Source organism: Archocentrus centrarchus, unplaced genomic scaffold (assembly GCF_007364275.1).
Source record: "Archocentrus centrarchus isolate MPI-CPG fArcCen1 unplaced genomic scaffold, fArcCen1 scaffold_24_ctg1, whole genome shotgun sequence".
Lineage (NCBI taxonomy): Eukaryota > Metazoa > Chordata > Actinopteri > Cichliformes > Cichlidae > Archocentrus > Archocentrus centrarchus.
Window position 1 is genome coordinate 2,428,093 of NW_022060254.1, and position 23,750 is coordinate 2,451,842.

At 47.8% G+C, this 23,750-nt stretch overlaps 2 protein-coding genes across 3 annotated transcripts; both read left to right on the top strand.

The window, feature by feature from the left end:
• The first annotated feature begins 2,766 nt into the window (after positions 1-2,766).
• sf1 (splicing factor 1) lies at positions 2,767-13,114 on the top strand. Of its 2 annotated transcripts, none has more exons than XM_030723208.1 (12): positions 2,767-3,028; positions 3,487-3,618; positions 5,189-5,264; positions 8,463-8,615; positions 9,712-9,801; positions 9,889-10,072; positions 10,190-10,305; positions 10,437-10,544; positions 10,647-10,842; positions 10,916-11,150; positions 11,318-11,482; positions 12,030-13,114. In XM_030723208.1, the coding sequence occupies exons 1-12, from the start codon at positions 2,767-2,769 to the stop codon at positions 12,359-12,361; spliced, it is 2,049 nt and encodes a 682-aa protein (XP_030579068.1). In that variant the 3' UTR covers positions 12,362-13,114. The 2 variants fall into 2 exon arrangements, with proteins under 2 accessions (XP_030579068.1, XP_030579069.1); XM_030723209.1 differs by having other exon boundaries at positions 10,919-11,150; positions 12,030-12,361.
• An 856-nt stretch (positions 13,115-13,970) lies between these two features.
• On the top strand, positions 13,971-23,610 carry pygmb (phosphorylase, glycogen, muscle b). The gene is made up of 20 exons (XM_030723206.1): positions 13,971-14,213; positions 15,569-15,670; positions 16,182-16,260; positions 16,334-16,437; positions 17,121-17,252; positions 18,425-18,536; positions 18,650-18,732; positions 18,852-18,995; positions 19,105-19,197; positions 19,742-19,888; positions 19,992-20,155; positions 20,257-20,371; positions 20,550-20,651; positions 20,732-20,879; positions 20,953-21,011; positions 21,112-21,253; positions 21,412-21,619; positions 21,752-21,886; positions 22,042-22,108; positions 22,206-23,610. The coding sequence occupies exons 1-20, from the start codon at positions 13,971-13,973 to the stop codon at positions 22,353-22,355; spliced, it is 2,529 nt and encodes an 842-aa protein (XP_030579066.1). The 3' UTR covers positions 22,356-23,610.
• The last annotated feature ends 140 nt before the right edge of the window (positions 23,611-23,750 follow it).

Genomic DNA, 23,750 nt, shown 5'->3' on the forward strand with positions numbered 1-23,750 from the left:
TGGGGGGGGTAGTAAGAATAAGGTTGCAATGAGTACATTTAAGTCTAAATAGTTGAATACATTCACATTACGCTTTGCTCTTATTCCAGGTTATACTTCACAGTGCAGTGCAAACAGTGAGTCAGTTAGCCACCTCTCATTGTCTTATAACATGTTGTGGTATTGGTGCAGTTCTGAAAGTAGCCAGCGTGTTAGTGCAGGTCCAACCTGATCCCATTCATGACTCTGTCACAGCTGAATTTTCGCCCTTCTGAAAAACGTGTCCATAGTCTGAACACATTCAATTAGTGCATGGTGCATGTTGTAAAGGTCAGTCTTATGTTAATATAACCTAAATTGTATTCAGCAGCTTCTAATGTGTTATGTGCATTTTAGTGTATTTGTGTTAGTGGAAGTGTGCGTCATTACCGCAGCCACAGTGAAGCTCATGTGAGCGTTAATGCTTGTAAACAGGGACCTGCCCGGCCTTCAAAACGGTCACACTTTTGTATTCGGGGTTGTGAAATCGAGATGGGAAAACTTTTTTTTTTTTTTTTTAATTAAGCTACATTGTGATTGTGATTTTTTTTTTTTTAATTACAGACAGTAGGCACAGTACTTAACTTCCATTGATTTTCCTTTGCTATGATAAATATGAGGCTTCACGTGTTCAACTTGTAGTAACGCATTGACCTCAAAATCCTTTTTGTCTGTATTGATTTCTCACTATTAGGTTATAATAAAATCTGTCTAAAGTTTGAAGAGTGTGACCTGTGTGTGTGTGTTTGTGCTTCTCATTGACTGTAAAATCTGAAGCTGCTGTGTGAAGACCCTGAAAAGGAGAAGCAGAAGAAATGGATGGATGCCAGATAAATAGAACCTGTGGAACGGATCCAGAGCGCTGCCTCGTGTTAGGGATGGGTGGAGATGGACATGTTTAACATTCTTTACTGTCATTTCTGCAGGTGGAAGCTACAACAGACACCAAGTGGTGTTTGTCCTGGAACGAAGCAGCGCAAATAAAATCTAAAGTACAAGCATGCTAAAATATAAAAACAGCAACGAGGCCGACGGCATTCACGCTGAGCAGGGAGAGCTGAAGTGTTCAATTCAGCTTTATTTATATAGTGCCAAATCACAACAGTCGCCTCAAGGTGTTGAAATGCATATGCTGTACTTTACAATTAAGGTTGTGCCCCCGTATAAGGCGGAGCTGCTTATGTATAGTCATTTTAATATTGACTTACCCCAGGGAATAAGTTCCAGTCTGATATTTAACAGATATTTCACCACTTTTTAGGGCTTTAAAACTGTATTTCATTAGAAGTATCTGTATTTTTAAATTAGATCCACTGTGCTCGTACTGGGCTGGACCCTCTTTTCCCTCCTGAGCTGCTTTCATTTATTGCAGCTGCGGATCAACAAGGTGCTGGAAACATTCCTCTGAGGTCCATATTTATATTACAGTACTGAACAGCGGCTGCACATCCATCATACTAACCTTCCAGCCCTTCCCGAAGGTGCTCTGCTGACCCAGCTCCGGTGACTGTGGTGAACTCACTGTCACATTCAAGAAACTAGTTTGAGACAGAGGTGGGAAGTAACGAAGTACAAATACTTTGTTACCATACTGAAGAAGATTTATCAGTAGTATTTATTTTTTGGACTACTTTTTACTTTTCCATTTTCACATAAATCTGTGTACTCCTTACATTTTCAAACAGACTCGTTACTGTAGGTTTAACATCTGAGGGAAGTTTTGACCTCCATCACTGCACCTTCAAACATCAAACCAATCTGAGGAACAATAACACATAAAACCTAATCCTGCTGGAGAAGCCTCCATCACTGGGGCCTGTCGCACACATGATGAAAGAGGCAAACCCATATAATTTATGAAGCATTTATAGTGCTGTACTCAGGGGTTACAGTGGGACTGAGCGCTACAAAAGAGGAGCGAGCATAAAGGGAGTAATGTGTTATGGCAGGTATGCAACGTTTCTATGAGCTCAACAAATATCAGCAAACACAAGCTGAACAGTGTGCAGTTTGTCACACTGTGAGAGAATGAGAGAGAAGTTCACTCAGAGATGGAGAAAGCTGGAAGAAAGAGGAAGCAGAGAGGTAAGATCTGAAGGTAAGGACTGCTCAGGGCATCTGATAACCTTGAAGTTTAAACCCTACATGTAATGTCCTCTTTAAAACAAAAAGCTGACAGGAGTGGCACGCGGTGTGGTCTTCTGCCGCTGGAGCCCATCTGCTAATGTGTGCTCAGAGATGCTCTTCTGTGTAGTTAGTTTGTAAGGAGTTACTCTGGCCAGTCTCCCTGACCCCTGCCATCGCTGGGCATTTCCTCTCTCAGACCATCCTCTGTGAACCCCAGAGATGGCTGTGCAGGACAAAGCCTTGTGATTGGCTGTTTAAATGTTTGTGTAAACGAGAAGTTAAACAGGTGTACATAATTAAGTGGCCGGTGAGTGTGTACGTAATAGTTGCGATTTCTCACCCTGTCAAAGAGGGGTCAAATATTGCAGATTGGCATTTTTCTGAGCCAATGAATTTTCAGAATAAGAGGCGCAGGGCGGGTCTGAGCTGGCCAATGGGAACGTTTGTTACTGCGACAGCGCGGCCCACGTCCCAGGGATTAACCTTTGTGAGTTTCTGTTGGGCGCCATTTTGGTTGGAGTATTGTGAAGCTGCGGGGAGAAGCGCTTTGTCAGATTCGTCTCCAAGCTTAGACGCGTTCATACCTGAGCTGACTGAGCCAGCCATCTGATTACATCGGAAATGGCGACGGGAGCAAACGCAACTCCATTAGGGAAGTTGCACCCCAGCATCGGCGCTAAACGGGGGTTTGACGCCGGGCCTGGAGCGGGGAACGGGCTGATGCCGACCCCGGGGCCGCCCGGCTCCTTTCCCTCTCTGCAAGGCTTCCAGCCGTCCATGCCCAGCGCAGCTTTCCCTCAGTCTCATCAGTTCAGCCCAGGGACCAGTTTTTCGAGCCAAGCTCAGCAGCAGCCTTCTGCGGGGGTCGGGATGGCCAAACCTGGTAAGTGAAGCGGACCTTCGCGCCTCTAGACGCCTGGAAGGTCCTGGTTAGCGCCGTTAGCCTCAGCCGGCTAACGCCGCTAACCAGCAAGGCCAGGGCCTACGCTTAAGATGGGCCCTGGCCTTGAACGGAGGGAAGCTGTTTGGTAAACACGGTCGTTTTTAGCTTCGCGTCCGTCGAGGCTGGCGTCACAGTTCGCACGCAAACCTGGCGTTATTCGCAAACAGCGTGGTGCATGGCGCACCGGTGGTTCTGCGTCGTTTTGTGGCCGCAGTGCGTTGAGCCGCTTTTATGTGTGTGAACCTTACGGAGGCCCCGACCGGCGCCTGACCGCAGCAGGGCGGTTTCCACCACGCTGCCGCTCTCCTGCGTTTAATCCCGCACCTTAAAGCTGAAGCGGCCTCCGTCAGTGCAGCGAAGAGCCGAGCTTCACCGGCATCCTGTGTTTCTCGCGGTAGATTTCGGCCAGAAGAAGGCGAGAAAGAAGAGCCGCTGGAGCAGCGAGACGCCTGATCAGAAGACGGTCATACCGGGCATGCCCACCGTCATCCCACCTGGACTGACCCGCGATCAGGAGAGAGCATATATAGGTAAATGTTGAGTAATGATCCTTTGTTATAGCTGTCAATAATGGAAGTTATAAATGTAGTTTCCTGTGTAATATGTGCAGTAAAAACGACCTGTTCGGGGTTTAAGTCTCAGTAATAACTTTGTCCTGTTTGCTGAGTTGCCAACAGCTGGAGCTTTCAGAGCCCACCCACCGCACACTGAAGGTTTGATTGGCTGCCCCACTATATTCACTCCAACATTACTGAATGGGAAATGGCAAATTTGGCTCCAGCTGTTGACACAAAGCAATCTTTTCTGATGACCAATGGTGATAACTTGATGATTTGAAAATGTTAAGTTGACTTCTTCTGACTGGAGGTTTAGTGGTACTGTTGTGTAGTATTATGGTTTGCATACCATTGGGCACCCATTAGCAAGAGGAGTAGACCGGTAAACACCACTGCTTGCAGATATCTGTCCTCAGCTGCAGGTCACTGCTCGCTGTCTTGCCTGATCCCCTACACATCATCAGTATTGTTCCTGTGCATGGAGGAGTTAATCATAATGTCCTAACATTGCTGAAGAATGCTCTGTTTATCTTGGTTTGAAGTGTGAGCAATGCTGCTTCAATGGCAAATCAGTCCAGTGTATTTAAAGGAGCCAATCGTTTGGGTTTGTGTGCACTGCAAATTGGCCACTGTCTAATCACTGTGTGTGTGTGTGTGTGCGTGCGCGCTCCCATTCTGGCCTGTTCCAAAAAAGAGCAATCGTAAGAAGTGAGTCATTTTGTACCACACATGCCTTCCAGCAGCAGTGTAACACCACCATACTGCCTTCACAGGCCCCCAGCGGGTGTTCTGAAGCAGACAAGTCCCCCCCTTTTTTTTTTTTTTTGTCGAAAACTAACATCATTATTTGATGTTGTGCACTCATTGGTAATGGTTGATCTTGGTATGTAAACGCTCATCTGTGCCCACCCTCCGTCGTCACACTTGTTTTCTTTCTCCTCGTTCAGTAAATCCCCCAAAACAATGCGAGGGAAGAGTTTAACGATGAACCACGAGTCGCTGGCCCTGTATTATTCATCTCAGTAACAGACTAATAGCTTCAGCGCCAGTGAATCTCTGTGTTTGCTGTATTTCATCACAATTTTCATAATGTGCTTTAGATGACTGATTTATTCCATTGCCTCTGAGTGAGCCCCTCAGTGTTAGATCTGTGCAGTGTGACTGTGATTGACTTTATAACCAGTAAAAGACCTTAAACACAGTCCATGCTAGTAAGTAAAGAGTCTCTGCACTTTATGGTTTATTTGGTAGGTATTTTATGACATGTTTGTATGTTGACAGGGAAGCGGTTAGCCTGTTCATGCTAATGTAAATGACCTCTAGAACATACTGGTAATGTGTGCCTCTGATTTTAATGCTTTAGAGTCCCACCACATGCTTATTTTTATCCTCCTTTTTGTATTTAACAGACTCACCGTTTGTCTTTACCTCAGTAATGAATGAGACAGTGCTCTGGTGTGCAGGGCATTGTCTCTCTGTTGTTATTGTGGTAATCAAATTTCTCTCCATCCTTGTTTTTCTTTCCTAACCTGAATTCTTCCAGTCCAACTGCAGATTGAAGACCTGACTCGTAAACTGCGTACAGGAGACCTGGGAATCCCTGTTAACCCTGAGGACAGGTCGGAAAAAGATTAAATCCACGAACAGTAACACTTTCTCTACCTTCTTGACTTTTTGGAAGACATGTTCAGAGTATATGTGGTTGTTAGCCTAAATCTCAGATGTCATAGCAGTAGCCGGAGGATGTAGTTTAATTAGCAGCCTCCACAGTGTTTGAGTTTCCCACATGTCCTGTTGCTAGGGGAGAGTTGATCGACACAAATTAATTTCTAAAGCTGTCGTCAGCCATCACCGCTTAGCACACACCACTGCTAGTTTCAGCACGTTTTCTAAATGTGCTGCGATTGAACTGGTGATGGTAGATTTTTACTGTGCACTGAAAGACAAACTCCACTCTTAGACTACTTGCTGATAAACTGATCCTTCAGGAATTGCACAGGTTTAAATGTTTTTACTCAAGACAGCGCAGCAGTGTTTGTAATTACGCTGAAATGAAACACGTTTCTCTGCTTCACGAGTGAAAGGACTGTAATAGAGGGGACAAAGTTTTAAAAAATCAAACCTACACGGACAGAACATTGGAATAAAGAGTTGATAAATGTGAACGCTCCTTCGAGATGGGGCCATTATAGTTTGATCATTAATCGGGGTCCAATTTTTTTCTTATGAACCCAGCCTGTGGTTTGAGCAGCATTGTCTTCCTCTGCCATCAGCAGAGGGCGAGATGTGCTTTAAAAACTGTGGAGTGGTCCCTTTATTTTATTATTTTAGTCGTAAAAATCTATACAAGTTTATGTTGATCGTTTCATTTTAATGAAATTACAACCAGTGTTTTGATCTTGAGTAAAAAAACAAAAAAAAAAAGAGTAGAAATGGAAAGTAGCCAACACATTCCCACTCCTCACTCTGGTGTCATCGATCGCTGTGCTGCTTTCTGAGCCCTTGGTTGGCCCAGACTGGGTCGCCCTCAGCCCGCCACAGACTGCAGCTTCCTCATCATGGTTGAAAGTTGTGCTTGGACTCGGTTACAGTTCAGCTACCAGACAGCAAACGGGAATCTTTCTGCCATTCGGAGTGACAATGATACACATTTAGTAACAGTTTGGGGTTTTTTTGTTTCTCCAGTTCTTCTGAAAGGGGCCTAAATCTGCTCTGGAGTCAGCGCTGAGCCGTGCTTGAAGCTGCCCGTGCCAAAGTGGTTTAAACCCATCGACTGGATGAACGATGGACATAGCGACCGTGATGTCACCCGTTGATTTAAGTAGTCCTGCTTGAGCTGAGCGTTTTGAACCCGGGGTGGTAACAGGTGCTCACTGGCTCAACAAGCTGTTAACCAGCGAGCAGGTTTCTTTCTGATGCGTAGAATAACCCAAATTTACTAAATAAACATAAGTATTTCAATGCGGCGTGAAAAGAATGACTGAGCCCAGTAAGTCCTGAAGAAGGTGTTTTGGAGAGGTCAGGGCTGAGGGGCACGGGCTGAAGTGCATCCATCAGTCCTTTGTGCCGTCTAGCAGTTTATCCTGTGGTCTGCCATGCTCTGTCAGAGGCTGGGGGGGAACCCGGTGCACTAAAACGTGACACTGAGGCATCCTGAGTTGGGAGTGGGAATGAGTTGAAGTGGTGAAAGGCTTTACGTAGCTGATGGTAAGCTCAGGTTAGAGTTATTCTAACAATGGTATTTAGCAAGTCACTGCCAGGCTGCTCTTTATTGTTGTCCATTTATTTGACCCAGTTGTTGCTTCTAGTATTCCTGCATCAAGGTTTCACACACTGCTTATTTTGTGTCTGATGTAGGGGCTCTGTGAATATGTGACTGCTATAATTCATGTCTAAAGATTTTCCTCTGACACAGGTTGGGGTCAGTATACAAATAAGCTTTCACATTGATTTATTTCACACCTTAGTTTGGACTTGAATTGGCTCTTCTGGAAAAGCTGGGTACTAAACATTCACATGCATCAACTGATATGCTTTGTCTGACTTTATTTCACATACTTATTTTTGTCTATTTTTGCCAGTGATTGAGCCCATGGCATGAAGCCTCCTTGATTACAGACCAATGATTCATAGGCTTTCTCTCGGAGCTAACAAGTGATCTGTTGCTGGTCATCTCTGGTTTTCCCCTCATGTGGCTGTAAACATTTCCGCCCAGGGAGGAGGAGGGTATGCTCAGTTTTCCCTCTGGACTTTGAGGTCTGGAGGAAAACTGACAGAACTTCTGGAAAGGGAATGGCCAGCTTATACCATAGTTTCCATAAGGATCTGTTCCCGCAGGAAGTGGCTTGCTCTCAAGAGTGTGTGAAGCTGACCTTTGCTAGCTAGAGTCCCTGTCACCTGTACACTGTATATATAGTTTCTCATCATAATCAGACATTTCCACAGCTGCCCAAAACTTGAATGCAGAGCTGCAGAACCTTTAGAACTCACTCCCCAATCTAATGTGACCAACTTGGGAGGTGTTTCAGGTCGTCACCGTTGGAAGTTTGAAGCGTAAAATGCAAATCTTTTTTCCTTACTCTTCACATCACATGGACACAAATGTGGCTCTCTGATGGGAGAGCATAGGAAAAGGTTGATAATCTAATCTTAATTCCTTTTCTCTAACCCAAATTACCCCACGTCAACCTAACCCTTTTTCAAGCACAGAGCCTCCTTTAACGCAGTACCACAGGTTTTCAGCATCCAAGGGGAGGCACGGACCTCTTCCACCACGTCAGCACCAAGCAACTCTCAAAGCCAGCGTTTCTGCTTAGGATTGCGAATTTTGCTTTGGTTTGTTTTCTTGCCTCCAACTTTCCTTTCTTGTAGGCCAACAATCCTGTATGCAGGTTAGTTATGGCCATGTATTTGATTTCATTTTTTTCTCTTTGGTTGATGCCCCTCTAGAGTACTTGTTTACTACCACTATACAGCTTTGGTTGCTACTTTTTTCTTTTTTTTTTTTCCCTCAGTTGTATGTCAGAATGGACTTTAGCCTTTGAAATGGCGGTGCAGAGCTCCTGTATACGTTTCTTTTGTTTGAGTTTGCTGTTGCACTGGCCATGAGTCAGAGTCCATCTGCCTGAGATTCTCTCAGTACATCAAAATTTTGAAGAAGAAGAAAAAAAAAAGTCTTTAAGTTTAATGTTGTGAAGGACTCACTGATTGAGAGGTGTTAGTCAGCTGTAGGGAGCCTGTGTGATTGTTATTGGCAGAGCGTGGCTTCTGCGAGGGTCTTGATGATGTCTGTCTTGTCTTTTGTCTGCTGCTCTCAGGTCTCCCTCTCCTGAGCCCATCTACAATAGCGAGGGTAAGAGGTTAAACACCCGCGAGTATCGCACACGAAAGAAGCTCGAGGAGGAGCGGCACTCCCTGATCACTGAAATGGTTGGACTCAACCCTGACTTCAAGCCTCCTGCAGATTACAAGTATGATTTATTTTTTTCTGAAAACTGTCTGTTCGTTTAACTAAAAAAAGGGTTATGAGGGAGAATAGTTTGTCCATGCACAGAGGAGATCCTAGCAGCTGGTGACGTGCAACCGAAAAGTAAAGGAATGACTCATCCGAGCCTCGCTGGCTGCTTTCCAAATGACAGGAAGAGCAAAGAGTGGGTGGATATTACTGATCCGGTTGCTTTGTGGTAAAGGAAGCAGCTCGATCCCAGAGCCAACATCCCAGCTAGGAATTATTTCTGTTATGTGGGAATACTGTGCAGCTCATGAAGAGTTGCACGGTTACATTATTTTAGTTATTGTTAAACTAAAATGTTAAGCAGCTGTGTAACATACCTGCCTAACAGTTGTGTTATAGTCTAGCAGTAGATTCACACTTTGAATTAGGCAGTGACAGCAGCTCATTGGATGGAAATGTCCTTCATTTTGTCTGCACTAATAAGAGTGCCAAGAAAATATCCCGCTTACCAGCAGCAGCAGCAGCCTGAACCACTGATGCACAGCAGGTGGATCCATGCTTCCATGTTTACACCAAATTCTGAGCCGAATGTTTTTAGCTGAAGAGAGTGGCAACCCCTGCGGTCGCCACTGCTGGGTTACTGGGTATTGCCTCTCTCTGACCATCCTTGGTAAACCCCAGAGATGGTTGTGCAGGAACATCCCAGTAGATCAACTCTGAAACACTCAGCCCAGGAGGAGGTCTGGAGGTCCTTGTTGGCGCTGATAATACCCCACTTATCATATCTTTATCAGTATTGTCCCTCAACGTGCAGTTAACACACACAAAAGCAACAGCGTCTGTTCCACAGAAACTTTACTGTTGATCAGAACTTGAGAGCGATGTGATGTAGGAGAGGCGTACTGTGCAAGCTAGACCCATCGAACTTCACACACTCGTTCACTGACTTTACTTTATAACACCTCCCCTCCCCCTGCTACAAATCCAAAGCAGCCGAGCGCCGGCACCCGCTCAGCGGTGCTCTGAGACTCCATGTTAATGGCTAAACTGTGTTGGACTCTCAGAGAGCTGCCGTTTCTCCCTGTAAATTTTTGACCCGTTTGTTTCCACAGGCCTCCAGCCACCAGAGTCAACGACAAAGTCATGATCCCTCAGGATGAATACCCTGAAATCAACTTTGTTGGTCTGCTAATTGGGCCTCGGTAAGTTGATGTCATCTTACACTCGTGCTGCTTCTTTGACATACTTTAATATAGTTGAGGGAAACAATTTTCTCCCCCTCCCTGCAGTGGTAATACACTGAAGAACATTGAGAAGGAGTGCTGTGCCAAGATCATGATCCGGGGGAAAGGGTCTGTGAAGGAGGGGAAGGTTGGTCGAAAAGATGGCCAGATGCTGCCAGGGGAGGACGAGCCTCTGCACGCCCTGGTCACTGCCAACACGATGGAGAACGTCAAGAAAGCTGTGGAGCAGGTTAGAGCACCTCCTGATCGTGCTCCCTTTATTTTTGAAGACTTTTGCCACCAGTTTAGTGCTTCTTTTAGGGAATCTGGACAGTAATATTCATTGGTGTGAAATGTGTGTCCACAGATTCGTAACATTTTAAAACAAGGCATTGAGACGCCCGAGGATCAGAACGACCTCCGAAAAATGCAGCTCAGGGAGCTGGCCAGACTCAACGGCACGCTGAGGGAAGACGACAACAGGTCTGTGTGACACTGCTGGACCTGCTGGACTCTTTGTAACAAACTGATGATTTGTTACAAAGAGGGGTCACTATGTACATTCAAACCTGCAGAGCAACACTGTAAATGAAACACGCCTCTTGTATCCACAGGATTCTTCGTCCTTGGCAAAACTCTGAGCCACGCAGCATTACTAACACCACCCTCTGTACCAAATGTGGTGGAGCAGGCCACATCTCCTCTGACTGCAAGTACAGCAGGTAATGATGAGAAGAGTCGCAAAACTTCAGCTGGAATCTAAAGTTTCTGTAGCTGTTTTTCTAACACTGTGTGCTTTTTTTTTTTTTTTTTTTTTTTTGCAGCACGTTTGCTGCCCACAGAGCACCTGGAGCTGAACCCCCTCAGTCAGCTCAAGACAAGGCTCGTATGGACAAGGAGTATCTGTCCCTCATGGCTGAGCTGGGGGAGGCCCCTGTCCCTACGTCAGCTGGAGGACACACCAGTACCCAGGGAGGAGCGCCTCGGGCTGCCGGCCCCAATAGCACCCAGCCACCACCGGTGAGTTGGGGCACACGTGGTTCTTCTGTGTTTGCTGTGTGAACATGTGACTGAAATGGCTGTTTGTGTGCAGCAGAACCGGCCCCCGTGGATGAGCTCTGGCCCAGCTGAGAACAGGAACTTTCACGGGATGCATGGGGGGCCTGGTGGCCCCGGAGGTCCCGGTGGACCTCACAATTTCCCTCCCCCGATGCCCAACATGGGAGGACCGCCTATGCCCCCCAACCCCAATGGCCTGCCTCCACCCTGGATGCAGCCCCCTCCTCCTCCCATGGGCCAGGGACCTGGACCACACGGACACCCAATGGGTAAGAGCTGATCCTGACCATACAGCAGTCTGTCAGTGGCCCCCAGGGGAGGTCGTAGGGTGTGGGGTGGATTACATTAATCTTTTTTTTTTAAACTGATAACAGAGCTTCACTGTAGAAGATTTGGGAAATGAAAGAAACAAACTATTTCTGTGCTTTTGTTGCAGGTCTGCTGCCGCCTCCAATGGGTATGATGCCACCTCCACCTCCTCCCCCAAGCAACCAGCCACCTCCTCCCCCATCAGGTCCTCTGCCACCTTGGCAACAGCAGGCTCCTCCTCCCCCTCCAACCAGCAGCATGGCAACTAGCACACAGCTGCCCTGGCAACAGAGTAAGAGCACACAAAAGCTTTTTTGAGAACCCATTCAGTGGTTCAGGGCTGTGGGGAAAAGCTGCTTCCTTTTCACACTGAAATATGGGACACCAAGTAATCTAGAATGGTTGTTCAACTTCTCACGGTTGTTCTTTGGGGTTTCTGAGTAACTCAGAGAACAGCGGAGTGATGAGAGTGAACACCTTGTGGTGACTGCACAGACGCTCTGATGCTCTCGTCTCATCAGAGCAGCACCACTTCCTCTGACACTGAGCATGTCCTCAGCTCTGAGAGCTCAGATTCCTGGGCTCTCTGTAAGGTTGCGTGTTTGATGTCACGTATACAGTCATCCACTTGTGGTCATGTAAGCAGATGATTCGACAAGTGTTCAGCACGAAATCAGATTGACGGGCAGTGTAATCTGTGTTTGTGCTGCTGATTAGATTTCAGTGTGAGGGCATCCAGGAGTTACTGTTGTTTTGAACACATGGAGCTCCGCGCTGTTGTGAACGTGGCTTTGGTCGCAGTGCCTGTTAACCTGCAGCTGTCCCGTGCTCTCTTACAGATACCACCACCACCTCCAGCCCCGGCACTGGCACCCTGCCTCCATGGCAACAGCCCCAGCAGCCTGCAGCCTCTGGAGCCCAGCCCCCACCACCCATGGGTACCCCATCCATGGTGCCTCCTCCCCCTGGAGTCCAGCCCCCGCTGCCCCCAGGCGCTCCACCACCACCTCCTCCACCACCTCCGGGCTCCACGGGCATGATGTACGCCCCGCCACCGCCCCCGCCACCCATGGACCCTTCTAACTTTGTCACAATGATGGGGATGGGGGTGCCAGGCATGCCCCCTTTTGGCATGCCTCCTGCCCCCCCTCCTCCTCCACCCCAGAATTAAGGCTGGCTCAGAAGAACGGTCACCATGTATCCATAGACTGAAGTCTGTGTGCTCACAGAAATGTAACCAGTGCTTTATTTTTTATTGATCCACGATATTGTGAACAATGAGAGGCTGTAACTTAATTCTGTTCTTCTCCCTGTTTTTAAAGTTTGTACGGGCACAGAGCTGTGTGTGTGTGTGTGTCCCTCTCGGTTTATGTTACTTAAATACAGAACTTATACCGGCCTAAGGTTTAATGTATGTGAACACTTAACTGTCATTGGCTTTAATATATTAAAGTTCAGCTTGCATGACGCGTTCAGACAGCTCATTCTGTTCAAAGTGACACATTTCTACTCATGTCCTGTTCCCCATCTTAGCTCTGAGCTGGACCAGATAAATATTTTTGTATACAACATGGGAAGTGTACCTTAGTTGTGTAAAACCTTTGTAGTACTAAAATTGTTTTCCAGAGATTCCCAGGCTTTTTCTTTTCCTCCCCTCCGGCCTGCATCTGGCTGGGTTTTGGAGGGGGACCGGGTGCTGCAGGCCGCGAGCTTCTGACCACCTGCACTACTCGATCGCTGAGAAGATCCTCGTTTTCTGCACCGCCTGCTGTGATTAGATGCTGTGTGCAGTGTTAGTGTTGCTTCTGTTTATCTTCTGAGTTATTCAAATAGAAAATTGTTCTTCTCTGGAGTCCACTGTGTTATGTTAGCCTGAATTAATGTTGAAATCCTGCTTGGTTTAGTATTAAACAGATCCATTTCACCTCGTTGTTATGAAGTGTACTTTCTTTCATGGATGTGAGCTGTTTGTGAGAGAGCCTCCCGGCGTTTCCGGCCTGGCCTCTCATTCAAATGTGTTACATAATGTGTGGTTGGGAGAACATGGACTATAAATGTTGTGCAAGTTTCTCTGGAAGTTACAGCTTGAGCAACAAGACAGCACAGTTGTGCATGCTTACTAATGAAGCGTGAGAGTCTGCTGCACTCCATCCACCTTAAATCTAAATTCAGAGAAATGTGCTTCCTGTTTTCTGGGCCCTGGGTTGGCAGCATGTACCAGCTGATGGTGTTGATTAAACGCTGTTTCTGTCAGCTGCGACCTTTAATGGGCGAACATTTCATATTAAACGTGTGGAAGCAGCCATGCTGCAGCCTCCACGGTGGGTGGAGCGGCTCTTATTTTCTGTAAAAATAATTAAATGTGATTGAGCACTCATTTATAATGTTATCTGTTCACATCCGTGATGACATATCCCATGTTTCTGCAGAGCCACCGCAACACCGGAAATAAGAAAATAAAAAGCATTGAACTGAGCTGTGACCCTGTTCATCCGTCCTACACGAGCTACGAAGCTGCTCCCTAACATTTGGGATCTTCTAAGGCCAGAATTATGTTTTTACGTCGGGTCTTTGCGGGCTTACGCCGGACCCGGAAACCCCTCTGAAGACACTGAGTTGGTTATGTGATATGACAGTTTTATTTTGAAACTGCTGACCGGAAACGCTGTGTGTGGCAGATCTGTGTGACGCCGTACCAGAGCCATTAAAGAGGCTGGGTATAGCTGGCTCCGGCTTCGTGCAGAGAAGAGCAGCAGCGGCGTGTCGGTGCTCATTCAGAGATGGCCAAGCCGCTGACAGACCAGGACCGGAGGAAGCAGATCTCGGTGCGGGGCCTGGCCGGGGTGGAGAACGTGGCGGACCTGAAAACTAATTTCAACCGGCATCTTCATTTCACCCTGGTCAAGGACCGGAATGTGGCCACCAAACGGGACTACTACTTCGCCCTGGCCAACACGGTCCGGGACCACCTTGTGGGCCGCTGGATCCGAACGCAGCAGCATTACTACGAGAAGGACCCCAAAGTAAGCAGCCGTGCCGCAGCCGCAGCCGGTGCCGCAGCCCTGCGCCTAAACACAGCTGATCGGGGGGGGGGGGGGCGTGAGAGAGAGAGAGAGAGAAGGGGGGGGGGTAGGCTCCGTGCTGCAGCCGTCAGTACTGATGGCTGCTGCTCGTGAACGTACGCTCACGCGCGCCTTTGCGGCGTTGCTGTTCGCATCCATTTATAGTCACGCTCGCAGCTTCGCGACCGTGACAGTCCTGTGGGCTCACGCGCGTCTGAGCGTTACGTAACGCGCCGCCCGCGCAGCCTCAGACCTTCATCTGACCTCTGCTGCTCGGGACGGCGACCTTTCGCACGTACAGGTGTCCAAACCGGCGCGTTTGGGCTCAGTTAGAAATGCGTCACGTAGCATGTTATGGCCTCCGCCTGCACATCCTCTCCCTCCAACAGTGCATCAGGAATGGCCTGATCCTTTAGCAGGCAGCTGGAGATCAGCTGTGTTTTCGCAGCAGTGTTTTGCTGCTGCATCCCTGCTGCTTGTGTGCAGGGTCATATTAATAGAAGGCCTATAAGGCTGCATCACATCATTCTGTTTACAGTGACTGATTTTCAAAGTATGTAAAATGTTTGAACACATGGAAAATGATGATTAGGATTCCTTGAATTTTGAGTTCACCTGCAGGGAAAACTGGCACACAGTAACTACTACAAACAAATAATTAATAATAATTTGAAAAGCTGTCTGAGGGTATTTACATCCAGACACTAGTTTTCCAGTGTCTGGATGATCTTCGGGTTAAACCAGGGAATAAAGTCCTGTTGGTCAGCAGCTGATGGGTTAAACATCCCGGGGGGATTGGATCAGGTTTCCTCCCAGGCTGGGGCTTTGTGCTCTCACAGAAGGTAAGCTGTGTCAGTGTAACCTTTTAGAAAAGGAGCCTTTGTCCTCCTCTCCCATTTTTGCTGTGTGTCTCACTCTGTTACACACCGTACTCCACACATGCTTTAATGCTGGAGCTCAGTGTCAGGCTGTCAGAGGCTGCCCATCAAACCCACTCTGGAGCGTCGGCTGTTGTTAGTCCACTCTCTGTTTTCTGAGTGTGTGCAGCTTTCAGACAGCTTGAAGTGAAACGCTCTCATTGCCAGCAGTAGAGATCATGTGGCAGGGCCGTGGGACACCAGATGGAGCACACACTCGGTGCTTTATTGTTAAGAACCTCCTGATGATTTGTAGAGTTTCAGTATGACAATGAATCTGTTTCATCCAATCATGTTCTGAGTGAAACTGCCTTTGAAAATGATGTAAAGTGGCACATTTGAAGTACTAGCAGCTCTGTATCAGGTACAAATGGACTCTTTGCTCTGGCTTTCTTGCAGCGTGTCTACTACCTCTCCTTGGAGTTTTACATGGGCCGCACGCTGCAGAACACCATGGTGAATCTGGCCTTGGAGAACGCCTGCGATGAAGCCACGTACCAGGTGAGGAACCACGCTGCTGTGCTAGCAGCTTAAAGCAGAAAGTGGATTAAATAAATCCACACTGGGTGTAGTAAATAACCTGGCTGCTTTATGCACACTAGTTGGCAAGCAGAGGGTCTTAAACATCCACAAGCAACGGCTGAAATACACGTTTAGGATGAAGGGCTGAAACTGAGGACAGGCAGTCAGAATAACAGGAAAAAGCTGCTAGTAGTGATGGAGTTGTGTTCCAGTGAGTGCATGTGTGTGTATCACTGATGCCTTTGCCACTCTGTCAGGGTCAAAGTTTTATGAAGCGGGTTAAACCTGGAGTGTTCCTCACATGAGTGCATCCTGCAGGCTGGATCAGAGACCCACACATTACTGCTAATAACACACAACCACACAATGATGGTTCAGTGTCCACTGTAGCTAGTGTGGGTGAATGATTGGAGAGACATTAGCAGCTCTGTCCTGCAATATTCACACCTAGACCCCTTCATTTACTGTGTGTGTGTGTGTGTGTCTTCAGCTGGGTCTGGACATGGAGGAGCTGCAGGACATCGAGGAAGACGCTGGCCTCGGCAACGGAGGGCTTGGTCGTCTGGCTGGTGAGCTCCTGATTGGCTGCTTAAGGATAATGATGTGTAGCTCAGTCTAACACCCCCCCTCCTGTTTCCACAGCTTGCTTCCTGGACTCCATGGCCTCTCTGGGTCTGGCTGCTTATGGATATGGCATCCGGTACGAGTTCGGCATTTTCAATCAGAAAATTGTCAATGGCTGGCAGGTATGTTGTATGCGCTTAAAGCACCTTTGTGTTCTTACTAAACAAGATCAGCCCAGTAAAAGTGTTACCTAATAACAGAGGGTGTCACATGGCCGGCTCCTCACCATCTCATGACTCAGTCTGAAACTGTGAGAGTTTATGCAGTTTATCTGTGATATTAATAGGAGCACAGATCTGCACAGAACATGGCAAAGACCACCTGCTCGCGGTGTAGTCTAACTTTAGATTTGAAGCACAGGAGAGAACATGCAAACACCACACAGGACGCCCCCTGCTGGCCAGTGGGTGATCTGTCCCTGCTGTGTCTGGACAAAATATGCGCTGTAAACATGAAATATGAGGGTGCCTCTGAGGGCACATCCTCCACGCGGGCCAGCACATTAGCTTACCATTTAAAGGGAAATGTTCCAGATCCACACCAACATTTAAGATGTTTCCAAGTTTCATGAAACACAGGCTGATGGTTGTTGTGTAATCTGGCATGAAGACAGACTCCAAAACACCTCTGGGTCAGTTTCAAGCCTTGGCATTTGGGAGATGATCAAGTTTTCCTGCTCTAATCACAACTCATTAACACACCAAATATCAGGCAGCCTGGATGAGGTGGACGGAGCTGGGAAGCTTGATCTTACTTGACTTGTATAAAGGCACAGAATGCCTGCATGCTGCTCTGTGTGCCACAGGTGGAAGAAGCAGATGACTGGCTGCGTTACGGGAACCCCTGGGAGAAGGCGCGCCCTGAGTACATGCGCCCTGTCCACTTCTATGGCCGAGTGGAACACACAGCTGAAGGCGTGAAGTGGGTCGACACACAGGTTAGTAGCAGGTTATATTACTGTGTAAATTCAGTGGCAATCAAGCAGCTGTTTCAGGTTAAAATGCACTGAAGTCATTGGTAACATTTATCTGTGCACTGGTAACATTTATCTGTACAATGGTAACATTTATCTGTGCACTGGTAACATTTATATGTGCACTGGTAACATTTATCTGTGCACTGGTAACATTTATCTGTGCACTGGTAACATTTATCTGTGCACTGGTAACATTTATATGTGCACTGGTAACATTTATCTGCGCACTGGTAACATTTATCTGCGCACTGGTAACATTTATCTGCGCACTGGTAACATTTATCTGCGCACTGGTAACATTTATCTGCGCACTGGTAACATTTATTTGTGCACTGGTAACATTTATCTGTGCGCACTGGTAACATTTATCTGTGCGCACTGGTAACATTTATCTGTGCGCATTGGTAACATTTATCTGTGCGCATTGGTAACATTTATCTGTGCGCATTGGTAACATTTATCTGTGCACTGGTAACATTTATCTGTGCGCATTGGTAACATTTATCTGTGCGCATTGGTAACATTTATCTGTGCACTGGTAACACCTGCATACAGCAGGTCCCTGTTGTCTCCATTTGGACACTTGACATGATGCTGAAAGGCTGGTTGGTGAGGGTTAGCCTGCTCTGCCAGTAAGATGTGGTTGGAATCACCAGTGATAACCGAGTACTAGAATGCTGGGCGGAGGGAGTGATCTCGCACCCCACCTCTGTGTCAGCTGATGGTTGAATGGAAACGGCAACAATAACAGATGAGTGATATGCATGCGTTCCAGCAGCTCTCAGTTCAGCATCTGTTTGCAGAAACATGCTCAGGACTGCACCACTTTAGTTCAGAGAGGGCAGTTCCTCCAGCTTTCTATCCACCCAAAGAGTTCTGAGGCCTGCTGCTGTCACTTTTTGTGATGCACATACTACACTCACGGTATTCCCACACATTCCCTGTGATTATAACTGGAATGGATGGTTTACGTTTCCTCTTTTTAGCACTTCCCTCAGCTGTAGCTCTGCAGCCCCATTGTCTCCTCCATGCTCTCATTCTGTTGACTATCACTGGTGGACCATCAGCTGGTTTTGTGTTACTCTGATCAACAGTAACCAAAGTTTTTATTGATGTGTGTTGTTGTAATCAAGGTGGTTTTGGCTCTTCCCTATGACACTCCGGTGCCGGGCTACAGAAACAACATAGTTAACACGATGAGGCTGTGGTCTGCCAAGGCCCCCTGTGACTTTAACCTCAAAGACTGTGAGTATTGCATCTGTACACTTAAGGTTCCTCACCTCACCTCTGAGGAAACCTCTGCAAAATCCAAGTGGAGCAGACCAATGTGAGCTGCTCATCTCGCTGTCGTCCCACAGTTAATGTCGGAGGCTACATCCAAGCCGTGCTGGATAGAAACCTGGCCGAGAACATCTCCAGAGTGCTCTACCCCAATGACAACGTGAGTGCTTCACTCCACGTTACTCCTGAGGGATTCTAGCTCATCTGAACTCAGGGTGTTAGCTGTCAGAGGTGCTGGCAGAGGATCTGCGGGTTACAGCTCTTCATACTGTCTTTCAGTTCTTTGAAGGGAAGGAGCTGCGCCTGAAGCAGGAGTACTTTGTCGTGGCAGCGACTCTTCAAGACATCATCCGCCGATTCAAAGCCTCCAAGTTTGGCTCCACAGAGTTTGTGCGACTGGACCTTTCTACACTGCCAGACAAGGTGAGCGCTCCGTGTTCATATTTGCTTCTTTTGCTCGCAGAGTGATGATCGTGACTCGCATCGAGCTGGAGCGGCTTCTCTGATCTGGCTCTTTTCTCTCTGTGTGCAGGTGGCCATCCAGCTGAATGACACTCACCCTGCTCTGGCCATTCCTGAGCTCATGAGGATCCTGGTGGACACTGAGGGACTCTCCTGGGAGAAGGTATGCAGACTTGAGTTCACCATCAGAGACTGGAAGTGCTGGAGTGTCTTTGAATTCATTGTAGCAGCAGTGTCACAGCAGCCCAGTGACATGCTGGTCAGAGACCTTAGCGACACACTGACAGCATGGAGGCGAGCTGAACCGGCTGCTGCAGGAACATTTTTCCAAAAAGTCGGATAGTGAGTCACTTTTCCAGCCAGTGTGTGATTTTATATGTTGACACTAATGAGGCCAAAATTTCCCAAATGAACAAGACTTAAAGGACTTAAAACTGGAGCCTGAGCCCATAAACTCATTGGGAACGTGTTTACTGAGCTTCACAAGTGAACAGTAGGCTCAATGGGGTCGCCCCCTGTTGGCACTAACCAGAGCAGCACCTCTATAACCAGGTCCTAATATTTCCAACACAGCAGGATGAAAACGTGCTTTCACCTTTTGTTTGCATTTTCTTTAGCACAGTTTCCCAAACGTTGCTTCAAATCTCAGTTACATTTGAAAGAATCCCTAACCCGGCTGCCTGGGGCTCTGACTTCTTTGTGTCCAGGCCTGGGACATCGTGATTCGTACCTGTGCCTACACGAACCACACCGTGCTGCCTGAGGCACTGGAGCGCTGGCCCGTAGACCTCTTCCACAACCTGCTGCCTCGGCACCTCGAGATCATCTACGAGATCAACAGGAGGCACCTGGAGGTAGGAGGGGAGTTTGTAACTGAGCAGCTTTCCAGGCATTGAGGTGCTGACTTACATGACCACAGTGGTGGTTAATCAGTGAGTTTTGTCTTTACTCTTCCAGCGCATCTCTAAGCTTTACCCGGACGACACTGACCGCGTCCGCAGAATGTCCCTGATTGAGGAAGGAGACGTGAAGAAGATCAACATGGCTCACCTGTGCATCGTGGGCTCTCACGCGGTCAACGGAGTGGCCCGCATCCACTCTGAAATCATCAAGAACACCGTGTAAGGAAAATGTTCCCTGACGGGTTCTGGCTAAAATGTTATGCAGATATAAAACAAGACGTCACTAAAATGTTTGGGCCTTTCTCCGATTGGTATTCCAGGTTCAAGGACTTCTACGAAATTGACCCTCAAAAGTTTCAGAACAAGACCAATGGCATCACGCCCAGGCGCTGGCTGGTCATGTGCAACCCGGGCCTGGCTGAGGTCATCGCTGAGGTGGGTTTGAGGTTTGCTGACAAACAAACAGTCTGAGCTAGGAGTGGGCTACAACTTTGATTTAAAGCATCCAATCATTGTCATTCTGAGGTGTAATTTCATATCAATAATGTATGCAGTATGAAACTGCCATAAGTCTGCACCTGAGCTCTGCCTAACTGACCTGCTTAACCTTCAGAGGATCGGAGAGGACTACATCCGTGACCTGGACCAGCTGAAGAAGCTTCTGCAGTTTGTGGATGATGACGCCTTCATTCGGGATGTGGCCAAAATCAAACAAGTGAGAGCTCAAAATGGCAGAAGGTAAAGGTGTTTCCTGTTTGTTGGTCTCTTCTCACACTCCTCTGCTTGAACTTTAAGGAGAACAAGATGAAGTTCGCCGCGCATCTTGAGGAGCACTACAAGGTGAAGATCAACCCCAGCTCCATGTTTGATGTGCAGGTGAAGAGGATCCACGAGTACAAACGACAGCTGCTCAACTGCCTGCATATCATCACTCTGTACAACCGTGGGTGCTGCAGTTTTCTCCAAGCTTCACAGAAAACAAAGAGTCAGGGTTTAAAGTGTTTCTCTGTCTTTAGGCATCAAGAAGGAGCCCAGCAAGGTGTGGACACCCAGGACCATTATGATCGGAGGAAAGGTGAGCAGCAGTGTGCCCAAAAGTTTCCAAAAGGCTGGATCAGGTGACCCTGAACGTAGAAGTTTGTGAGCATCATGTTGCTTCTGTTTCTGTGTTCCAGGCAGCTCCAGGGTACCACACTGCCAAGATGATCATCAAGCTGATCACGTCCATCGGGGATATTGTTAATAACGACCCCGTGGTGGGAGACCGCCTGAAGGTCATCTACCTGGAGAACTACCGCGTCACTCTGGCTGAGAAGGGTAATGAAGTGTTTGCCTGTGTGCTGCTGTGAATAGGTTATGAATGCATTAAGTGGCTGGATAAACGTGATCTTTGTGTTTGGGAAATTCAGTCCTCAGTCTCTGTTGTGCACACAGACCTTGAGCTGATTAGCGCTCCACGTGTCTCCTCTGTGCAGTCATCCCTGCGTCTGACCTGTCCGAGCAGATTTCCACAGCAGGTACTGAGGCCTCCGGCACCGGGAACATGAAGTTCATGCTGAACGGCGCCCTCACCATTGGCACCATGGATGGAGCCAACGTGGAGATGGCAGAGGAGGCCGGAGAGGAGAACCTCTTCATCTTCGGTATGAGGGTGCACGATGTGGAGGCTCTGGATAAGAAGGGGTGAGTGTCAGATCAGAGGTGTGCTTTGTAGCAGGTGCAGTTCAACAGGTCATTGACTCTGCTGTCCCATTCGAGGGCATCTCCCTGTGCAGCTCTGCTAATATAAGCTCTAACCTGGTATCTGTGTCACAGCTATGACGCTGTGTCGTACTACAACCGCATCCCTGAGCTGAAGCAGGCAGTGGACCAGATATCAGGAGGCTTCTTCAGCCCCGCCCAGCCCGGCCTGTTCAAGGACCTCGTCAACATGCTGATGCACCACGACAGGTGAGAGCTCCCCGGGCCTGAAGCTCAGGGGTCTGTGCTGACACACAGCTGTCAGTATTATTACTATCACCATAATCAACACGGTGAAAGCAGAGACTGAGTAACGCAGCTCACTGAAGGTGCTGATTTCCATCTGAACTGTTTGTGCGCTGCAGGTTCAAAGTGTTCGCCGACTATGAAGACTACATCAAGTGTCAAGAGAAAGTCAGCGCTCTCTACAAGGTCTGCGCGCTGTGCTGTGGGGTGATGCGCACGATGGTACACGAGGATTGTTGAAGAAATCTAACCTGTGCCGCCTCCTCTCTCTCTGTGTTCACAGGACCCTAAGGAGTGGACCAAGATGGTGATTCATAACATTGCCGGCTGTGGCAAATTCTCCAGCGACCGCACCATTTCCGAGTACGCGAGGGAGATCTGGGGAATGGAGCCCAGTCTGGAGAAGATTCCCGCTCCGGATGACCCTCGCTAAACCCGACGACCTTCCTCTTCCACCTCGCTATGTAGCTCCGCGCGTGGTACAACAACCAGAGACGACCCCTGTAGCTTTTTCACTGTGCACCGTGGCATTATTTCTTCACAGTAACGACCCCTGTACGACCTCAGCGACTGCCGGTTTAGCTTGCACTGACAGAGGCAATCTGGACGTGTGACAAATTAAAGGAAAAGCCTAAATTGAGGGCTCTGTGAGGCGGCCGTGGGTTTGATCCACTCAGCCCCCTTTGAGGGGAAGATCACTGCAAAGCATCAACAGAGGGAAAGTGTTCCTGTAGGGTTTTAGATTTGGGGAATTGATGCCAAGGATTCAGGCCGTTAGGGTGCCCTTAATGAAACATTTCCTTTAATTTATTACCTGTCTGTTTTTCTTTGTGCACCAGTAGCGCAGACTCTCAGTCTTGCACCCCACAGTCAGCCTCTCAGGAGTTAAAGAACAGGTGGGCTGATCTGTGATATGATCCAGGTAGAGCTCAGAGCTTTCTTTAACCGTAGAGCTTTATTAGATTCACTTTTACTCCACATCCCTGAAAATCCTTCTAACTGCTGATGAAGAGGAAACTGGTGATTTATTTTTAGTATCTTTGGTTCTCTACAGCAGAACCTGGGCCTCCGTCTTTAACGAGGCATTAGAGCAGAGTTGCATTCCCCTCCGACTTCCACAGGCCAGCAGAGAAGCCTCAGTCCTGCCGCTGCTCCTGACCAGTCACGTCTTCCATGGAGGAGAGTAGGGACCCGTGGACAGTGTGCACCGCAGCCTCATACAGTACTGTGACTGCATAGGAATCAACCATGTACCCATGTTTTAAGCACATAAATGTTAATTTTCATATTCACTGTCCAGTGTTTTCTGGTGTTAGCTGAATGTATTAATTTGTGCATGTTCTACTTAACTCTGTTTTTGTGTACCTGTAATCCTCTCAGCATGTGTGTGTCTGCTGTGCTCCTGTGTTCTTCAAAGTGCCCCGTTAGAACGTAACGAAGCCTTCTCAGCGCAAAAACCGAAGTGACTCCATTTGTGTGTGTGTGTGTGTTCTTTGCTGTATTTGTGTGTAACATAGAGGAGTCCATGACACTGTGGATATTAATGTACTGTAACGGCTCGTTGTCCTGCTTCAGCTGCTGTACGTTACTGCTTTGTGGAGGCACAGCCGGTCAGTACACCGGACCTGCCGTGGTCGCTGTCAGTCGGTGCTTTTCTATTTCACCCAATAAATGCTGTCAAACACAAATGTGCTCACTGCGCCGTCTTTGTAGCGACGCATACAAGTTACATCAGTGTATCTATTTTTAAGATTAAAATGATAAAGCTTAGAGTTGGGGCTGGGTCAGGTGACCCTGAACCATCGTGAAACCAACAGGTCCAGCTTTT